Here is a 22,019-nt window from a genome sequence, read left to right on the forward strand (position 1 = left end):
ATTATTTTAATAATTAGTAGTTTGGAGATTAAAACAAAATAAAACGTTAATTCTTCAATGCTTCTGAAATTAAAATGATATCGCGACCGCTTTGTTCAAAAATATAGGGAAAATTAATTGTTTCTGAATATATACATGCTCGTGCGTATGCCAAAACTCACAAAAGGCGTACTTCCGGTGGCCAAACGGATGTCAAGAAAACGTGAAGTCCTGCAAACTTCTAACTAATATGCAGAGAGTTTGAGATGAAGACCCATCCCGTTCGTCTCTCGAGATAGTAAAATAAAGAACAGCGTGTTACAAGATGCTAACGAGCTGAAAAGGTAAGTAGTGCTTGACGCGAAAACGATTTCCTCGTCTCTTCTTGTCCTGACAGGGCATTCTTAACATTCGCTTCTAATGGGATACGGACAATAAAACCTGGCTTCCAACACGGTCCTGCTTGAGTCATTTTGAACAACCCTGGTAATTGCTTGTATGGCACGAATGACGAGCTCTTTGGAAGTTCATTTGAATCCAAATAAAACTTTACGCAAAGAAAACTTTTATTCCAACTCAAAGAAGTGTTTTCAAAAGCCATAAGCATGACCTTTAAAATCACATAGAAGCTGCAGCGATCTATATTATTTTAAACATTTTATTCCATAAATTTTATTTGAATTCAATAATAAATTTCAAGTAAAATAACAAGAAGCAATTTCTAGAATAATTCATTATTAGAAAGTTTGTTTTTACAGCTCAGTGCTTAAAATTGATATAATTTCAGATTTAATTTTTCAAGCAAAGTTGAAATGTTTTCCTCTGCCAGTATTAGGTCCGGAGTAATAACAACAAATAACCCCAAATTTTAAAAAAAGAAAGGATTTTTTATTCCTCTAACATCAATCAACAAAGAAAGATAATGCTAAGCGCTATTTATCCTTGGACAATTGTCAAAACATCCTCAAATGAATCTATTTGGTATTCAGCCAACTCAGATTGTTTCCACCGACTCGCATAGCAACAATATCCCATAACCAAGAGATGAGAAATGTCTTAATGGTATATCGCAATCTCAGCAATTTCTGAATGAATTTTTGTAGGAAAAATTTAATGCATCATTTTTTCTGTAAGAGATTTACTGAAGAGACATTACACCGAATGCATTTTACATGAAACCTTGCCAATCTTTTCATGCTACATTTTACCATTTCATAGAAATAAATCGATAAGTATTTGATTTTCTGTTAAAAAGTTGTATAAAAACTTCTGAGTTAAATTCCAGTCCAGAATGGAGAAACTTTTATTCAACATATTCTTGAGTTAGTCCATCTTGGACAAAGATTGCGTGTTTTTCCCTCCACCCAGTATCCCCTTTTATTCATCTCGCAAAACAGACCACAGACTAAGCAAACGTTATAGACACGATGAACTGACTCCTCATAGCCTTAGGAGCTTAAGCCTTTTATTTTGAACAACCTAGTCTAACTTTAAAAGTATTCAAGAAAATACTGAACAGTAAAAATCAAATTAAAAGCTAACATATAATTACGATTATTATTATGCAGATAGATGCTTAAATATAAGGTTAATAACTCTCAATGCTTAAATAAAAAAATAATAAAATATTCAAGATTATCGAGGTCATAACTTATTTAAGATATGACTATAGGTTAGACTATTCAAATTTAACTATGGGTAATACGTGTCCAATGAAAAAAGAAAGGTCTTCAACAGCCGAATGGATTTGCTTCTTCACATCAGCACCAAGCCATTTAAACCAAGATGGTGGAAGTTGTAGATACATTCCAAAGAGAAATAGGAAGTTGATCGTGGGTACTGAGCTTAACTCTTTTGTTAATGACGTTTAACAGAAACAAAATATATTTCTTTTATATCAACGTAACAGGCGCTATTTTACAAAGACTGGCAGGTGTTATTTTACACAAACAGTGCACTAGCTGAAGGGTAGATCCGACGTCGAAAAGAATACTTAACAACAGCTTACCTTTGAACATATCTCCATAAATTCTTCTCGTGTGACAATTCCATCCTTATTAATATCGAGTTTCTAAGAGAACAAAAAAAAAGAGTTCGCTTTTACTAAAGTACGAAATCGAATACTGCATTGCACGATAAAAATACCAAATAGAAGCGAAGTATTAGTTCAGATGTCGTGCAATATCAATACAGTTTAGTATGACCCATACAGTGTATAAGTCTGTATTGAATAACTTCTATCAACGCGCTTCTTTCATTGCACGGTATCTGAAGCAACACTTATTTAAACGTTTTGAAAAACTGATTGCCGATAAGGATTTAAATAATTTGTATATCTCGAGACAATTATTTTTGAGGGCTCCAAGCATGTCCTTCTGACGGTATTTGTTTAATTGAAATACGAGTACCTGTACAGTATCTGAATGGATGGTGGTATTGCCAGAAAAGCTGGCTGGGACCACCTTCTTTAATAAATTAAAAAATATACAAAATATACTGACTTCGTACTATTTTATTGAATTATAGTACCATGAGTATATCGAACGTATTTTATATGGAACAGGACTATCGAGAAATCTGATTAAATCCAGACAGCACGTAAGGAATTGCTGAAAATGGAATTACGAGATACTTGAGTAGCCTCATATGATTTCAGTGTCCATGTTCTACATTGAACCATTGTAAAATTCTAAAAAAGGAACTTCTAAAGTGCAAAACTTCTTACGAGGGTAAAACTTAATTTGAGAATTAAAATATCACACTCCATTTACTCACAGGAAGCAAGCATGTGCAGAACTTGCTTAAATTAACGAGGATCCTCTGCGTTCCCTTCTTATTGGTTTTCAATTTTCTTAATGTGCTTCCTAATAATTAGTTTAAGAACAGTATCGGTTTCAACTAATAATTATCTGAATCGTTGATGACTACGTACATCAGTGGACTCCTCTAAATTTTCCAAAGCATTTCTCAAATTCGCTCACCAAACTTTCTCTTGGCCATCAATTTTTAAATTATTGTTTTAAATATTGTCGAATTTTTAAATTGCGCCTTGAAGATGCGAAAAAACCGCTTGCTTTCCTCATTCTGGGAAAAGATTATTGCAATAGAACAGCCTGGGCAGCCCATCGAGCAACACGTTAGTTTTCTTTGCATCTATTTGAATTTCTTCTAAAGGAAAGAATGCGGTTTTGATTGTCTTAGTACAAAGGCTTCTACATATTTGGCCAGTGTGTGTAATTAAATTCATATGTTTCTGCAATCACATTATTTATTTCAATAATCTTAATTATTATAGTCATATATAACAATGGATATTTTGTGGAATAGTTTCTTCAAACATCTTGTAATTACGATTTTAAATAGTCGGTATTACTTCAAAAATATCTTGTACAGTAGTGTATTTCTGCATTACAGTATTATCCCTACCTGAAAAATTTGCTCCACGTGGTCATTTAGAATATTCTCATTTCCTACCGTAGGCGATCGAGATCCACTTAATGCATAAACTGAATTTACAATGTCTGAAAGTTCAGGTTTTGTGATGCAGCCATCACCATCGATATCGTACAATGTAAAGGCCCAGTGCAGCTTCTCTTCAAGAGTTCCTCGACAGAGCAGGGAGAGACATTGAATGAAGTCCTAACACAAAAGAGAAGGAATAAAATTTAAAATGAAAGAAGAAATATGTGAATGGAACAAAAAGTCACCCACTTTTTTATACGAATATAAATCTTTTATCAACAAAACAGTTTGAATCCTAAAAACGTTGTAATTTGAAAAATTATTCGGTTGAACAACTAGTGACGTATACAAGAAATAAAATATATTGCTGATCTGATTAACGAAGACGAAAGTGAGAGTTGTTTAGAACATTTTAATACGAAATGTATTATTTATAAAAAGGTTCTCTATCGATTTTAAAACACCACTCTTTCAATTAGCCACTCGGTCAGCTACATATCATTCTGATATTAGTATTAATATTAACAATCTGGCGCAAGGAAGCCAAAATATTAACTAATTAAAATTAATCGCAATAAATAAATAATAAAATACTTGACCCCACCTTAACTATATCTATCCAGCTTACTTCTGAAATTCCCCAACCCGTCAGCTTCGACCACCCACGGAGGTAATTTATTCTAGTAATAAACAACTCATTGGTTAGAAGAAAACTTCCTGCAATCCACTCTAAACCCCTTCCTTCGTAATTTAAATTTATAAATCCTAGTTCTGAAATCATTTATTCCAGTGACAATTCCAGCGTCGATCAAATTTGGTTTCTCCTCTTAGAGTCTTATATATCTCAAACAAGTGTATATATAAGGTAGATGACACTTGAATTTAGTTTCCAAGCTTCGTAGCACACATATTCGAAGTCTTTCCTCATATGGCACCTTTTTCTGACCTCAACCAGGCGCATAGCCAAAATTTCCACTCTTTCAAGAAGCTTCGTGTCTTTTTTAGGTGTAGTCTATGTTAGAACACAGTATTCCAAGTGCAATCTTAAAGTTTCCTTAAATAGTAGGATTATGGCCTCCCTATTCTGTACAAGCAATTGTTAGATAAATCATCGACAGGACACCGTGGGTCCTCCTTGTCTGTCGATACTGCTCGAAGAACTTTAAGCCTGATCGTATCGCTATTTTGAAATCTCTTTCTCCCTCTGCTATTTTAGTTAAAGCCTACTGAAGTGTATAAGTTATTACCTTGCATTTTGATTCATTCAAACCTCTTTTTCTGACAATCCCTTAAATCTATGTAAATTGTCCTGAAGAGAATCTGAATGGTGGTGATCATTCACGGCTCTATCAACCTTGACGTCATCCCCTCTATCTCTTCTCAATGTCACTTAAGAAAATCAAAAACAATAGTGGTCCAATACCAGGCAGGCTCTTGCCAAAATTTAGGAGAGGAAATTCCCCGGACCAGATCTCATTGAACCCGAAGTATTGAAAAAGACCGCCCAAATCAACATCCAATTCTACACGTCCCATGGATCTTTCCCAGAAGCATGGAAAAACGTCAATGTAAAACTGATCATAAAAAAATCCGTCTAAACCGCTCCAACAACCAGAGTCATATACCCATTTCCCTTTTATCCATGGTCAATAAACAGTTTGAACGTCTACTCCTAGTACGGCTCCAACACCATTACACCAAAGCTGGATTCCAGTCCAACTTCCAGTTGGGATTTCAACCAGGGCGTTGCACAGAAGACGCACTGCAAAGGATCATCTCTGCAGTCTCAACTTCTACCTACTAATAGCAATAGAGTTCACAGGAGCCTTCGACAGGCTTTGGTGGACAAGTATTCTTTGCAGACTTAGGCAAGCAAATATTCCATTAAATTTATACAAATGCATCCAAAACTACTTATCAAATAGGAAAGTTACAATCTCCTCAACGTAACGAAGAATCACCAGGTCTATCTACAGAGGTTGTCCCAGGGTTAGTCCTTTGTCCTTTTCTGTGAAACATTGTCCTGGATGAGCTCCTTGGACTGGACCTAGGTCCTGTAGCTATACAAGCCTTTGCTGATGATGTGACCATCTCCATTGAAGCTGACAGCGGAAGCCAGAGGAAACCAGGCACTTCAAATCCTTCAGAACTGGGCAACCCTACACAAGCTAAGACTCTCACCCCAAAAGACACAATCCATTCTCCTGAAGGGATCACTGCAGCCTACTAGAAATCTCACTATCAAACTTCAAGGCCACTATCAAGCTAGTTTCTACGTTAAAACTACTGGGAACAGTACTTTATCCTAAGTTCACTTTCTCTTGCACACCTCCATGCGAAAGTGAGAAACTACACTGCTCTCATTGCACGGGTGAGTCGTCGTGATTGGGGCTTGACTCGACGCACCCTTAAGGTTCTGTACAAATTAATCTTCCTTCCCTTCATAACGTATGGATCTTGGGTCTGGTTTTGCAGGGCAACTCTTTACAACAACAAACAGGCGCCTCCGTAGCCAGGTGGGAAGGAGCAGCAGTGCGTAGCACACGCTTCTTGATTAGACCGGGGTTCGAGCCCGTCACCACCAAATACGGAGGATGCGGAAAGGTCAGGGAATGACCACCGCATATCCCGGAGCAATATGGCCTTAGTTGCTAATGCTCCTAAAAAAAACCAAATAACAAACAATAACAAACAACAACAAACGTAAACTGGGAACCATCCAGCGCACCATCCTTCTTACTATTACAAGGGCATGCTACACAGTTAGCAACCCAGCCCTTCAGGTTCTTGCGGCCGTCCTTCGGCTTGATCTGGTGGTTATTCGAAGGAGCCTCCACTACTGTCTATCTAGGTGCATACCAGCAACTGTCCTTCGATACTCCATCAATAACTTGAGCGAAATCAGGCAGGAAAAGAAACAAATTGCCACCCTACTACTTCAGACTTGGCAAGACAGATGGACGGCTACCGACAAGGGCCCAATCACCAAGAAATTTATACCTTATGTGAATTCCGTATTTCCCAAGTCTCCAAACTGGTTCTCTCCTGGTCTTTATACCAACCTATTACCGGACACAGATCAATAAACCATAAACTAACATCCATGTGAATCATTGACAACCTCTACTGTGCATGTGGTGAAGTAGAAAACTGGAACCATCTAGTATATACCTGTCAACACTATGAAGACCTCCGCAGCATCCTGTTTACTCGTATACAACATTACCCTGAAGGAAATGAGCACTTATTCATCACAGAAAAAAACTACTACTAGGAGTTTACCAAGTTTGCACAGGCCCTCTTCACAAGACGGAGCACCCTATTGCCAACACAAAATAGGAACAACCCAAACATCTGATCCTTACCTAACTGGCCAACCGATCTTAACTTGGATAGGATCAACTAGCGTATGGGTCACCTGCATACCTGGATTTCTAACCGTATTACGCATAGCTTGGTTGGCCATACCTCCCACACGCTTCCGACATCTTGCTGAATCAATGCCACGTCGGATAGCTGCTGTATTGGGGGCAAAATGAGGACTACGAAGTATTACGTATATCGTAATTCAGTGATCACTCAGCATATATTTTAAGAGAATTTAAATAAACCTTTAAGTTTTATCGAACATTTTAGCCCACTTTTATTAAAATCGATATGAGTACTACTAGCTTTGAGTATTTAACTAAGCTTGGATGAATTAATCAGTTAAAAATAATTGTTTATTATTCAGATTCACCACTTCTTTCAAATCAAATCTACAGAAACTGCTTTAGTAGGATTTTGCCTCTAATAATGAACATTATTGTATAACTTTACGTTGGAAGAAATTAAGGAATACATAAAGCACACAATAAATATTAAACTAATCTTAGTTTGAAGTTTTTAAAGTCGAAACTTATACTTAAAATATAGATTTTAAGTATAATATACCAGTGCAACTAGAGTAACTTTTGTTGCTTATCGCCTTCTTATAACTACACTGGTGTGCAAAACTTAAGGAGCAGTCAGGTTTTCACCTGTAGCTTCTCATAGGAGTGGCCTGGATATGGAAAAGCATAGCAAAGGAACTTCGTGAGGTACACAAATTATGAAGGAAACAACACCGACACAACAATGGAAACAAAACGATACAAAGGGACTTTATTCAAAAATGGCAACATAGCACTGGCTGCCATGATACAGATGCATCACTGCCAAAGATGGAACAAAGGGAAGAGGTGGTTCTGAGTAGGAGATATGGCCCCTAATGTCGACGCAGGCTTTGCACCGCCTGTCCATACTTAGAACAATGTTGTTGATAAGTTCTTCTGTAACATCGTCCATTCCTCTGTCGGCGCCATCTTCAGCTGGTGAACATTTTCTGGTGGGTGTGGACATGCCCCTAGGATTCTGTCCAGAGCGTCCCATATGTGTTCGATGGGATTTAGATCGTTAGAACGGGCAGGCCAATCCATACAAACAATGTCCTCACTTCCCAAAAGCATATCAACAGCTACAGTGCGATAGGGTGTGGAGTTATCATCCATAAACACGAACTCGGGGCCAATGGCACCTTGGAACAGACGCACATGGGGAAGGATTACCTCAGTATAGTAGCGTGCACCGGTTACAGTACTGTACCACTTTCCAGTATCTGAAGTTACGTTCATCCAAGATAACGCCTCCCCCAGACGAGAATACCTCGACCGCTATATCGATCCCGCTCTGTGATCTTTGCGGGCTGATACCGTGTGCCAACCTCTCGCCAGATTAGCTGACGTCCAGAATCGCTGCTGAGGCTGAATCTACTCTCATCAGTAAAGAAAACCTCAAGTAAAGATTTTGTGGTTGTAACCTTTAGAAATAGTGTTGGTCCTTAGGTTTTGCACACCAGTGTACTCCTTATTATTATCTGCTACTTTTGAAATCGAAAAACTGAAGATTATTAATAGCAAAGGCCTTTCCGAGTCTTACGCTGCAGTTAGTAAATCATGGCATGCTATAAACTGGATTCTAAACTTAATTTCTCCATTAATTTATTATTTTTGTTCTATTCAAATGCACAGCGATTTGCTAATACAAAATCATATATAAAACAAGATACTTAACTTATCTTAACTACTTATCTGAAAAATAACAAACTTGATTAAAAATAACCGGAAAAAACTAAAGTTATCGAAAAATCGGAGGCCACATGGAATTATCGGAAAACTTCCGAAGAAATCTGAAGAAATTGCAGGTTTGCTTATTAAGAAAGATTATAAAGAATGAGAAACTTACCCTGAATGTTATTGAACCATTTTTGTTGCAGTCAAACGTCTTAAAAACATAATGGGCATATGAATTTGAATCTGAAAGAGGATTAAAGACGTATGATATGATAATTGCATTACAAAAATAAATAATGCAGATAATACAACACTTTTATTAGTATTGAAACTGTAATGGAGCTTCTGCACTTACCTGTGTTTGTTCAGAAAATTCCTGCTTTGGAGGGTGCGCTAACCATTATTAGTATTAATATCATAATTTCTAAATTATGCAAGGAAGAGGACTTTCTCTGCATCTGACAAAAACTAAATCTATCACTCATGCCTTCCCCTTAGCAAAAAAGTGGCTCTTCAAATCCTCTTTCAACTTTACAAAACACACCACCTCGACTTCTGCCGCTGGCAATTCACTCCCGTGTTTACAACACGCTCTCCGAAAGTAATTATGAGATCCAGCTTTTTGTTACTCACTCCAAAGTTTTAAAAGCAATATAAACCATGTTCATTTTACTTATTCTGTTCAAGACTGTATATATACCTCTGTGGAGTCCATCCCTTGTATGATTTCCAGGCTTTGCAGTCCTCACTTTCTAAGCCGGTCTTCAAATGGACATCAATTAGCACCATCCCATCTGGTTATCCTTCTCTGAACCATCCCTAGAAGCTTTATATCTTTCTTGAAGTTTTTGTTGTTGTAGGGTTTTAGGGGCATCGCGATAAGGCCACATTGCTCCACGTACATTGACTGTAACCCGAATTTCCCGGAGAAAACAAACCACGCTACCCTCGCCTGAGACCGATTAATTCGGCCACTTTGTGAAAAAGGCCTATAAAGTTCCTCACGTCATCAACGGGACTCGAACTCAGGTCTTTTCCTTGTTAACTCTGATTATGTGTATTAGTGCGCACATATTGGAAGAAGTTACTATTAAAAGTTATTTAAGAAAGTTTTTACATTTTTAGAGTTTAACAGTGCTTATATTTCTCTTTAAAAAGATAGGCCAGAAGAAACAAAAAGTTCAAGTCCATAGTTCAAGTTCAAGCGTCTTTTCTTAGCACCTCCTGTAGTGCAGCGTTAAAATCCGTTAGTCAAATCTAAAGAGAAGATGCTGACAAGATCTAAATAGAGCCCTCCACTAAATTTGAAAGTGCCAGCACAAGAAAATAAAAGTGGTGATTTATTGCGATTCTTAGACAGCAATAATCACCCTACAACTCCACAAAATTAATCAATTAATCACTATTAACCAAACTGCAATGCTGAAATACTTTGGATTAAATCAGAAATGGTTTCATATGAGCCCCGTATCAGTATTCTCAGGTCAAACAATAATTAGAACAGAAAAGAAATAACATAAAAAAGATCCAAATATTCTTAAAATAAATAAGTAAATCTTCCTCGATGAGCAGGAAACCCCTTCAGATATGAATAAAATTCGAAACAGCTATTTATAAACATGATATATATTAAGGTTATACATTGCCTCAAGACGAACGGAATCTTTCCATGCCAAGACCAACCGGAAAGTTATCTGCAGAATGTCGAAGAAATGCGCGTATCTTGTAAGCCATTATGCATGGCTCGTCGCATATTTATAAGGTAAACCATCAGCGTATGGAAAATAAGGCTCAGATTAAAAAAGGAAAGGAAGACATTCATAAAAATCTGTGTTCAGCAATCTGGGATTTGTGGAATGTTTTTTTATTCTTCTTTTTAAGGTCCTAAGAAAATCTTTGGAAAACTGTTCTTCTTTTTAAGGTCGCAAGAAAATTTTTGAAACAAAGAAGTTACTAACTGAAATAAAAGCGCAAAAGGAATCTGTGTATAGAATCTTTGTATATCTGTCATACTCCAAGCAGCATTTCTTTGAACAACATAAATATACTTTTTTTATATGAAGTGCGTAGTCGAGAGGTTTGGTCCTGAGAAATTAAACTCCTGACATTTGTAACTTCAGCGAATGGTAAGTTTAAGAGTAATGAGTATGAAAATACATTTAACAATATTTAAAATGATTACTGCGGATGGATAACTTGAACTGGAGATGAATGAGAAAAATTAATGGGGTGTAAATTTAAAGGAAATAAAGGTAATCTAACGTGCACCAATTCAAGGAGAAACTGGACAGCAGTAAACCTTTTAATTTTATAAAGTTTTAGAGCCGAACAGGAATAAAACACCAAGATCACTGATATAAGAGTGGTCTGTTAAAAGGATTAATGTCTTTTTAACTGGCCACTCATTTTATATCATTTTAAGTTAGGAAATTGTACGAAGTTAGAAAGATTAGAAAGCAAAGTGTGAAAAGTTAGTCTGAAGAATTGAATATGCCATTAATGGGCAGAAACTTAGTGCAAAAATTAAAGAACACAACACGTGACAATTTATGGATATTGCAAGAAAAAGATAAGCTGAATTCTGTGAAACATGTGAAGAGTTACTGATATAGGGTCTGTTTGTTCGGTCCTACTTTGCAACGCATGCAATCAAATATGATATGGACTTCTCTGATTAACATCAAGAAGAGTGAAGAATAGAAGTAATTAATTCTTTATCTTACCTCGTCCAACCTGATTTAAATATTAGGTTGAATAGGTTGGCTGGGTTTAAATCTTATTTGGAAATTTTTTTTCTAACGCATTGACTGGAATTTTTCAGTAAAATAAAATCAAAGAGCTAATAAAGACGAAGGATGGATGGAATGAATTCATAATTCATTTAGAGTTACGACCAGAATTATGAATTCCGAATATAACCCTGAATTCTCTAGAGATCAGACTTAGGCTCAGATTTTGAATAAGGCCTGACGAAGTATCAGGAAGAAATGTGGTCATCAATAGATGGCTCTCCTATTAAATTCAAGCTATGAAATTCATCACACATTACAAAAATAATCTGTTTGGAAGAGAATGATAAAAACGATCAGTTTATATTCATTAAAGGAAGATCATCGAATCAATCGTTGCAATTAGACAAATAATGGAAAAAAGAAGTGAAATCATCGTACGATGAATGGTTTTATAACTATTAACGAGCATAAAGCTACATAGTCATGTGTGAGTTTGATTTTCCCGATTGGAAAGCCAGGAGAAACAACAACAACACCGATGAGCATTTGTATATTTAATAAGAAACTAATGTGTACATATGTGTATCCCAGAAAATCAGCTTTTATTTTACAAATTTCAAACAATAATGGTTATATTATTATGCGACTACAGGTTTGTAATAATATCTTTCCAGGCCAGTTGAATTTGTGAACAGTTTTATTACAATCTGGTAACGTAATCTTCCACATTTCTAAAGCCGTTTTTCACCACCTTGCGAACTTTATTACTTCTATAGGCACACTTCGTATATAGCGAATTCTTTATCGCGTATATATTTTTCTACACGGCGTCGCTATATTCCAACGCGAGAAAAAGAGCACGTGGGCATTGGCATTACCCGGTATCCCTCTTTTCGTGACATTGCTCGGATAGTGGTTTTGCATGTATGGCTCACCTGGCTGCCTCTTAATCAGAGGTAACTCCAGTGGAGCTGGTTTTTCGCAAAATTTGTCTGCATAAAAAGTTATAGTTATTCAATTATGGCCAGGAATATAGAATTTGGAATCTTCTGTAATCATTTGGTTCTGCTGACATCCATAAGTTGCAAAAATAGCAACTTACAAAGTTTTAACTCAAATCGATACCATATTGGTGTTAAAATGAAGTTCAGCTCACTTTTTTTTTTCAGACAGGCTCTCGGTTTTCAACATTTCATCTACCGAACTTTTACAAAAGGCTTTGTTGTTTATACTTACATACTTTATTAATTTATGCACTCTAAAAAAATAACCTTAATCATATTATCAATTAGGATCGTTAGGTTGTTGTTGTTGTGTTTTCTGGCGCAAGGGCTACTTAGGCAATATGGCCTAAGTAGGCCCTTATTATGCTAGTCAGAGAGAGAGAGAGAGAGGTTGTTGTAGTTTTGAAATGAAACTAAAAGACTTTCGCTGGGCATTATTGAACAAGATACATTCGAGGAGTATATGTTTTACTGTAAGTGGTTGCCAGCAGTGCGCACACTGCGGAGGATCGTTTCCTGTAAGAAGATAGAGGTGAGTGTGACCTATACGAGTTCTGGCTAAGATTACTTCTTCTTTTCTATTTTTATGAAGGCCATAATTGTGGTTCAGGTTTTATTTGGAATAGCTTGTTATTTGTTTGCATTTTCCACAGAAGTGTCTATTGTTCCATAGATGTTCTTCGTATATTATGTCTATAATCAGGATATGGGACTAGGTCATTTGTTGAGGATATGATGGAAGGATGCTTTGCAGCATTATCTGCACATTCATTTCCTGGAATACCACTGTGGCCAGGGATTCATGAAAATATAACAGTTTTCTGATGCTCATGAAAACGCATCAGCTTATGTTTTATGAGCTTTAATAAAAGACTGTTAGGTGAGAAAGTGCTTTTCAAAGCTAAAATAGCACTCTGTGAATATATACTTTTATTTATTGACAGCAGTGAGATGTTTTTCAGAGAAAGCTTAATGGCATGGAGTTCAGCAGTGTAGCTGCTGCATTCGGTTGGAAGTGAAATTGAGACAGTTGTATTAGGGAAGACAGCAGCTGCACCCACTCGACTGTCAGACTTCGAACCATCAGTATAGATCTTGGTAAAGTGTGAGTACTTTTGTGAGTGAGCAACATGTAGTTGTTGGATGTTAATATCTGCTATAGAGCCTTTACCCCATTGCTCAAAGTATTCATCAGACGAAAGTGTGAAGTTAGTCCACGGGGGATCCGGATCTTTTGTTTCTCTGATGATATTATCAATCTGAATGTTCCAGCTTTCTGTTAGATTCTGCAGCCTGATACCAGTAGGCAGAATTGATCTAGGTTTATTTGCATAATAGGTTTTCCACTGAGAATCATGTAACAATGGCCAAACAGGATGAGTAGGCAGGCTTTTAATTTTAGCTGAATAATTCATCAGCAACATCTTCATTCTGATGCTAAGTGGATGTTCGTGAGCCGCAACGTAAAGATTTTGAACTGGAGACGTTCTGTATGCATCTAGGGCTATCGTAAGAGGAGAGTGTTGGATGGGCGCAAGACGGGACAATTTGCTCTCCCTATCCGAGTTATAAACAGGTGCTCCGTAGTCTAGCCAAGATCTTTTTTTTTTTTTTTTTTCTTAGTTGTTGGCGCATCGGCATCTGTGGCCATAATGCACCTCCCAAAGTTTTTGCACTACTCTGATCGGGATTCGAACCCTCGACCTTTGGGTTGCCAGGCAGCTACTTTTACTCACCCGGCTAGCCCGGTTGGCAGCCGAGATCTAATTAGAGACTAATATAAGTGGAGCAGGGTATAACGATCGGCACCCCAAGATGTACTGGAGATGACTCGGAGTATATTCATTTTCTTTGTGCAAGTGGTTCTTAGATATTTTATGTGCTCCTGGAAGTTTAACTTCTTATCAAAAATTAGCCCTAGGAGGCGAGTACTATTCAAAATCGGTAGAAGATGATTGGCCAAGTGCAACTCAGGTTCAGGATGCATTCTGCGCTTGGTGCAGAAATGTATGGCTGTAGATTTGTGGCTTGACAGTTTGTATCCATTTTTTGCCATCCATAATTCAATGTTATTAATGGATATTTGTAGATGCCTCTCAATATAATTCATAATCTGAAAATGGCAGGATATGGTAAGGTCATCCGCATAGACAGGGACGAGTCAACGGCATTTGGAATATTTGGAAACAGAGTGGCACTAAGAACAGAGGCTTGCGAGACTCCTTGTATGTATGTATATTTGATATAAAACATGCCGGCACCTAACTTGGAAATATCTGTGTCGAAGGAAGCTTTGAATAAAATATGGAATGTGGCTTCTACGAACAGAATGGAGATACCTTAGGATGCTGTAGCGCCATGTAGTATCAAAAGCCTTCTCTATATCGAAGAATATCATGACAAATATTGATTTCTGATGAATGCATTTCTTATGTTGGATTTAGCTTTGGTCATGAGGTCTGGGGAAGACCTATTCTTCCGAAAGCCAAACTGATTATGTTTTGGGATTCAAGGTACCAGGTGAGTCGATGGTGAACCATTTTTTTCCAAAGTCTTACTCGGGCACCTAGTTAGAGAAATTGGTCTATAGTGGTTGTTAGGAAATGAATGATCTTTACCAGGTTTAGGTATGGCTAATGTAGATTATATATAGATTCTTCCAGTTCAGTTATTATGAGTTGTTGGTTATAGGGTAAAGGACATGTAGCTTTGAAGTTCAGTTTCCTTTTCTCAGTTTCAGCTTTAATTTTTTGAAAATATGGTTGATATGCAGTTGAGTGGACAATTCACAGAACACTGTTCCTAAGGCTTGGCAATTTCCTCAGCAGATGAGATCTCCTTCCCATTCCATTTAATAATAGGAGAAGGCAGCATATGATATTTATCATTTAGATTCTTTATTTTTTGTCCCAAATTATTCGGGTATCAGTATCTTTGTTGATTGAGGAGGAAAATTTTATTCATGAGTCTTTTTTCGCCTTACGCCTGATATAACGAGCTTTGGCTCTCAGTCTCTTGAAGTTAATAAGGTTGGCAGTGGTGAGATGTTTGCGGAAGGTGTTCCATGCTGTGTTTTTTTCTTTCTTTTCGCTTTGTTACAATCACCATTCCACCAGTGATTATTATGCCGTTGGTTTCTTATTTGAGACTGTGGGACGGCGGCTGTTGCAGCTGTTGGTATCTGTATTGTGATGTAATCGGTGACAGTGTCAATAGCAGAAGACTACGACGTTATCATCAAAAAATACATGACGGATAAATTTTGTCCAGTTTGCTTTGGAAAATTTCTATTTTGTTTTTGTTTCTGTTTGTTTGGAATGGGTAGTTTGAATACCACAGATCAGTGGATAGTGGTCACTGTTTAGAGGAGTGTCATGTATATAGTTCGGAAGAGGATCGGAGAACAAATTGAGATATCTATTGCAGTAGTTGACCCAGTAGGAAAATGGATGTAAGTCGGTAAGCTAGTATTCAATAGTGTCAGATCCTCGCTGTCAAGTAACATTTCAATATGCTCACCACGTCCACCTGAGACCAGAGAACTCCATAATGGATAATGTCCATTAAAATCTCCTAGTAAACAAATAGGAGATGGTAATTGAGAAATAAGATTTTCCAGTTGGTGAATTGTATATTATTGGTTCGGCGGAAGATAAATTGAGACCAGTGTCAGAGTGATACCAATTACTACACGCGTGGCAACGGCTTCCAATTGTGTTTGCAATGGAATGCGTCTGGAGGGGACTCGTGAGTCCACGAGTACGGCTATTCCTCCATGGGCACTGTTAGTATCAGATCGATCTTGTCTGAAGAAAGTATAATTTTTGACAGAAACGGATATTTTTGTTAGTTCGTTTCTAGTAAGCATATGGCAGCAGGATTGTAACGGTGAATTAGTTCGGAGCAATCAATATTGCTGCGATTTGTTCCATTATTTGGTTTTGTGAGCTGAAGATGAGTCTGCCTGCTTTCTGTGAGTGGCTTGTTTATCTCTGTCTATTTCTTGTTTATATCTGTCGGGTTTTGATTTTTCTTTTCTTGAAAAAATTGGGCGTCCTGAGTCGTTGCTTTCTTCCATATCTCCATCTACATGTATTTCAAGCAAATCTGAGTTGGTGGTATCATCTGTGTCCATGCTTGAGGGACGAAATTGCTTCACCACAACTGGATCTGATTTTTTCAAATTCTCCACTGCTCGACAATGGGGAAGTCTCTGTGCTGAAACTGTCAGTGGTGTATTACTGCATTGATCAACTACCTTTGATGGAGATGGATTCTGTACCGAGAGGACTGATCGAGCCCAGTCTGAGATCGATGTGCCTGGAGGGGTGGGCACTTCTGTCTGACATGCTACTGATTGGTGACTGTAAGTATCAGAAGCATAAGTGTATTTTGGTATACTTCATTTTACTTGTTTTCTTTCCTCTTCATAGGAAACCTTATTTTCAATTTTAATTTTATATTTTTGTATTTTTTTTCCAACTTCCAGGGTCTTTGGAGTATGCCGTTTGGTTGCCCTTGCAATTAGGACATTGTGGACTTGGTGCCTTACATTCTGTTTGTGTATGAGTTTTACACCCACAGTTTGCACACTTTGCGTCTCCACACCATGCTGTCTGGGAATGGATAAATTTCTGGCATTTAAAACATCTTAGGGGGTTCGGGATATATGGCCGAACGTGCTGTTTAAATATCTTGCCTTGACTGAAGCTCGTAGGTTTAGAGAACTGAAAGTTAAAATTATACCCCGGATAGGGACAAAACTGCCATCTTTTCGGATCATGATCCTTTTTGCCTGAGTGACTTTTTGATATTTAAATTCCTGGACTATTTCATCTTTAAGAAGATTCAATAGATCCCATTCAGTGATCACTGCCCTTGAAGAATTGAGGGTGGTGTGTGGTGTGATTTGAACTGGAATTCCACTCAAGAATGTCAGACGTAATAATAGTTCAGAGTATTGAGGGTTGGTGGTCTCTATTAATAAATCTCCAGGTTGGAGGCGTTTCACAATTTTTGGTGAATGTGCGGCATGTTCGAGACACCTCTGAATGATAAAGGGAGAGAGCTTGCCCACAGGTTGTGTTGACAGAGAATGTATTATCAGGAATGATGGTATTCCTGTCTGCCAGTGTCTGCCAGTGTCTTTCTTCATTCTTTTTGAGAGAGAGAAGTCATGTTCAGCGTCGTGAGTGTCATTTGGTTGAGAGCTCTTTGGCTCTAAACGTGAAAAATCATATTTGTTTCCATCTCTGCTCCTTTTAGCCCTGGGGGTTGTCTTATCCCCCAGGTTACTGGCCCCGCCACGTGGAGGCAGAAGCGGTGCCACCAGTGACCAAGCGGTTAAGTAGAGGGTTAGTAATGAATATACAGAATAAAAGAGAAAGGTGAATTTCTTTTCTAGGTTCTTACTTTTGACCTTTAAAGTACAGAACCACTTTAAGTAAATGAAAGAACAGGTCACTCTAGAAAATAAACAAAACTATATCACTTTGGGAGAGCACTATATATTCGCAGGAAGAAAATCACTTGTCACTCGGGGCCGGCTCGTTCGTTCGGTTTCTACAATATAATGCGTTGTGATTAATCAGGACTTTCGCCTATAATATTATTAATTACTTCGACAATCCATCATTGGGTAAACAATCGATGAAGCACCAAGAAGTGTTTATTAGTTAACCAAAGGATAATAAAACAACAAACACTTTTATCGGGCTTCTCTTACATGCATGATGGAATTTAGTGTGACTAACGGATAATAAAATCATTATGTGCAAAAATAAAAGCTTATTATTGGAAAAAGGAAAGGTTTTGAACAGGTCAATACTTGCTGTTTTCACCACGATTAATCCAAGAATCTTTTTTTTCCCTTGAGCAAGTAAATCTAGAGTAAGTTTACTGGTGGCTCTTGGGTATCAAATCAGATGTTCTCCCTCATGCTGTATGATTAATAACACTTTTTTATGACATAAAAGAAACTACTTTTTTCATTCGGATCGTTCGTGTTGGAAAACAATGGAATTATAAGAGGTAAGGGTGGTGATGGAGCAACTGATCACTATAACCAATCCTGGTACAGCAACGTCCAGTCTCTCAAGCATGACTCCAATGGATGAGGCTACTATACTACTGCAAAAAGAAGGTTGCCTGTCATAACCATAGGTCCATCATAATCCTCCTGCAGCTCGAAGCATGCATGACAGGTTGCTCCTTCAGAGAAGAGTAGACTCTATCTTCAATACAAGAGTAAATCGAAGTATATCATAGCAGAAAACTGTTCACTTGGGCTTATTAGGTGGTATCAATTCTTGAACCAGCTGCAATTTATAAACAAATAGCCAAGCATTTTGTGAATGGCGTGCATTATAGTTAAATAGTCTTTAACGATTGAAACACATGTCGAATAGACCTATCCAGGCGTTGCTGAATATTCTGCATTTCCTTCATAGTTTCGACTGATTTGCGTAACACGTGTTACTTTCATCAGCATACTACAAAATTCTAAACTCAATGATCTATGAGGATCCTTGACAGTAAGCAGATTTGTTATTAGATGCTTGGGGATTCCTTGTTATTCGATTACTGGATGCTTGGAGGATTTCTTGGCACATCCTCTACTTTTGTGGCAGTGCGTGCCAGTTTCTACTGCTTTTCTTGTATTTTTATGTCTGTACAAGCGTGCGTTCACAGACAGATTTCCCAGTTATGAAGGCTAAAGAATCTTAGAATAACACAGAAGGGAAAATCTGCTACCCTGAGATCTGCTAACTACACACCTACCCGACTGAAGAGATTTTAAGACTTTCTCAGCTCCGTATGATGTTCTGTTTCCAAGCATCAATCATATGATTCTGTTTATGAACAAATCTAAAAGAATGGGTTTTAAAATGCAAATGTTAACCTATAGAAATGCAAATTATTCGTTTTCTTTACGTTGCGTTAAAATGTGGAAACAATACTTTTAGTAAAAGTAAGACTTTCAGAGTGCAGCAAATAATAAAAGAGAAATTTCTCAAAGCACAGTGATGTACGTGGCTTTAATCTCGGTAGTGCACCCGTAAGCAAAAAGTGCTCATACAAAAAATGTGCTCGAATCAAACAGCAATACTTACTTCCACATGGAAAAAATTGCGCAAAGATTTGCTTAAATGATTCTTCATCTACAAATCCCGTTGGGCATTCCTGAAATAAATCCAATGTTTTTAACACACTCTCCGGTTTTCTAGTTGGCACAAAGATGCATTTAGAATTTCATTATCTCTGAAAATGTTCATTGCACCAAACTATTTACAAATGCATTATATGTACATAAACAAACAAAAATAGAGAGCGAGAGAGGTTTAAAAATGTGAAGTAACTAATAATGAAAAAAGTTTTGGTTAAACAAAATTCCTCTCCTCAGATTAAATTCAAAATATGAACATAAATACCCGTACATAACTGTAATGTGCGTTTCCACTTTGCCATACACCTCTTTAGAATCACATCACACATAAATGAAAGGGTGAGGATGTACTTCACCTTCAACAGCACTTAGCGAGGCGTTTTATTAATGAAGCTGGCTCCTTGACGCAGTCGGATCACTTTAGCGACACTTAAACGGTACCTTTCAAAGTAACTTAGCCGCTTAATTAAAATATCGATCTTAGCAGAAATGAACACTTAGACTAATTAAGAGAAACGTTTGCTTAGGAATACTCTTAAAGCTGAAACTCCTGTCAGCGACAGTTATTTGGAAGAAGAAGTTTGTTTAACCCTTCAATTATTGTTAGAAGGGCAGAAGGCAGATATTTCCATGCACAGAAGCAGCTACTTGGCTGTGTAATTCATACAGATCCTAGGTAAGTTCTAGGAGAAAGTAATTACTAACTACGCGAGTCCCTTGTGAAGGCAACAGCCACTACAGTACCCCATATGCGTGATGTAGAGAAGGAAATCATTGCTGCGTTATGGGACTTCTGCAAACTTTGGCAAAGAATCTTTCTGCAGAAAATATCTACTCGTTTTGAGCATTTGGAAAAACGTAGACAAAGTATAAAGGGTAAGTTTCAAGTACTTAACCTTTTATTTCACTATTTCAAGAGAAAGATGCATTTTTATTTACATATAATCGATTAAAACAACAAAAAACACTTCACCCGGGCGCCAACGTTCAAGGGGCGCCTGAAAACCTAAAACATGTATGAAGAGAATTTTAAAGGGGGGCGCCACATTCCCTAGGAACTCACCTGCATAAATGCATAATAATAATATACTGAGGCAATATTCTGCATAAAATATAAAGCTTTTCCCCTATAGTCTAGGGTGGGATTCTTTCTGTAATACTGCAAGATAGATTTCTGAACTGACAGCGTTGTCCAAAAAAATAGGTCCAACTAGTCCTTCCGCAAAGATTCTCCCACTAACCCTCCAGTTATTCAAAGGGCAATTAATTGGCCTCTCTTTGTATATATGGATTATTTGGACCAATATTGGCTTTAAGTATGAAAATTGTCCCCTCATTAAACATGATTCGGTTGGAAAATTTTAATTTTAGCCAAATATTTTGGACAAAATTTTCTGATAAATTGACATACTTTTGGAAAATAAATTTTATACCCGAGCCTTAAAAATTCTTATAAGAGAAATCTGGAGTAATTTCAGTTCAGATGATGATCGTTGTGTTAACTCAAGTTCTAGAGCAGTGATTTTCAACCTTTTTTTAATAATGGCACCCTTAAGTAATTTATTTTATTTTGTGGAACCCCTACTCCAAGTTTCTGCCTGTTAGATGTGTATGTATCTAATATTAAAATAATGTTATATAATAGTTATTATAATAATATAATTATAAACAAAATTACAATTCATAATACAAATTATATATACTTATATAATAATTTTATTCTTTATATAGAAGTGCTAAATAAACATCACTACAAAATCTAAAAGATACCGTACAATGGAAGGTATTTAAACCCTTGGTTTTCGTATCTTTTTAAGGCTATATTTGTGCCTGGTGTGATTCGCAGATCTTTCTGATATTAGGTGGAATATTGGAGAGACATACTCTCACTTCTTCCTCAATCGTTTCTAATCTTTCCCTCTTGTTAGTTTTTATAGTGATCAGCACAGAAAATCCTAACTCACAGAGGTAAGATAAGGATCTACCATTTTATTCAACTTCGTAAATAACCAACTTTTTCTTGAAAACTTTTAATGCTAAAATTAAATTGCAATAACAAACAGTAAAGTCGAAAGATATTTTGGAGGACTTATCATTATGCCTTATCGATATGTTCTAGTCAATTAGAAATGCAATTAATTTAACGTGCGAAGTAATCATGGCCTGTATAAATAACTGGCATTTTAAAATATGTTCAGTTAAAATATTTGGTCTCAAAATGATGTCTTTTGCTAATGTCTTTGGTCACAATATCAGAAGATACAATTACTATCATTATTGCTCGAAAGGTCAGGTTCGATCATCTTCAATGCGTGAAGTATAAACGCCATTGACGTCAATTATCCCGCACTCTAAATAGTAGTGGTGTAGGTGAAGATATCGGGACAGAGTTCAATTCCTCTACGGTTGAAATATGAAATGGCAAAAGACCCAATTACAATGCCAGCCTAAATGTCATTTAATCCTTGCATTATTTCTTATGAAGGGGTTTATATGAAATGCGCAGCTGGAATAGAATTTAATATTTTACTCTTTCAATAAATTTTCTTTTCTGATTCTAACATTTTAAGAGTAGCAGGGTTTTGGA

The 22,019-nt window shown here is 37.0% G+C and overlaps 1 protein-coding gene across 1 annotated transcript in view; it reads right to left on the reverse strand.

Annotated features, from left to right (window-relative positions):
* The window catches only part of LOC150085806 (A-type potassium channel modulatory protein KCNIP2), a 37,735-nt gene that overhangs the window by 14,349 nt on the left and 1,367 nt on the right, over window positions 1-22,019 (reverse strand). The window contains exons 2-5 of the mRNA XM_090373494.1: window positions 19,380-19,449; window positions 8,704-8,774; window positions 3,406-3,618; window positions 1,988-2,050 (exon numbers count right to left, since the gene is read on the reverse strand). Coding sequence (XP_090229620.1) covers window positions 1,988-2,050; window positions 3,406-3,618; window positions 8,704-8,774; window positions 19,380-19,449 — 417 coding nt within the window. The remainder of the gene's footprint in view (window positions 1-1,987; window positions 2,051-3,405; window positions 3,619-8,703; window positions 8,775-19,379; window positions 19,450-22,019) is intronic.

Source organism: Mastigoproctus giganteus, chromosome 5 (genome assembly GCF_048544385.1).
Source record: "Mastigoproctus giganteus isolate SK-2022 chromosome 5, ASM4854438v1, whole genome shotgun sequence".
Lineage (NCBI taxonomy): Eukaryota > Metazoa > Arthropoda > Arachnida > Uropygi > Thelyphonidae > Mastigoproctus > Mastigoproctus giganteus.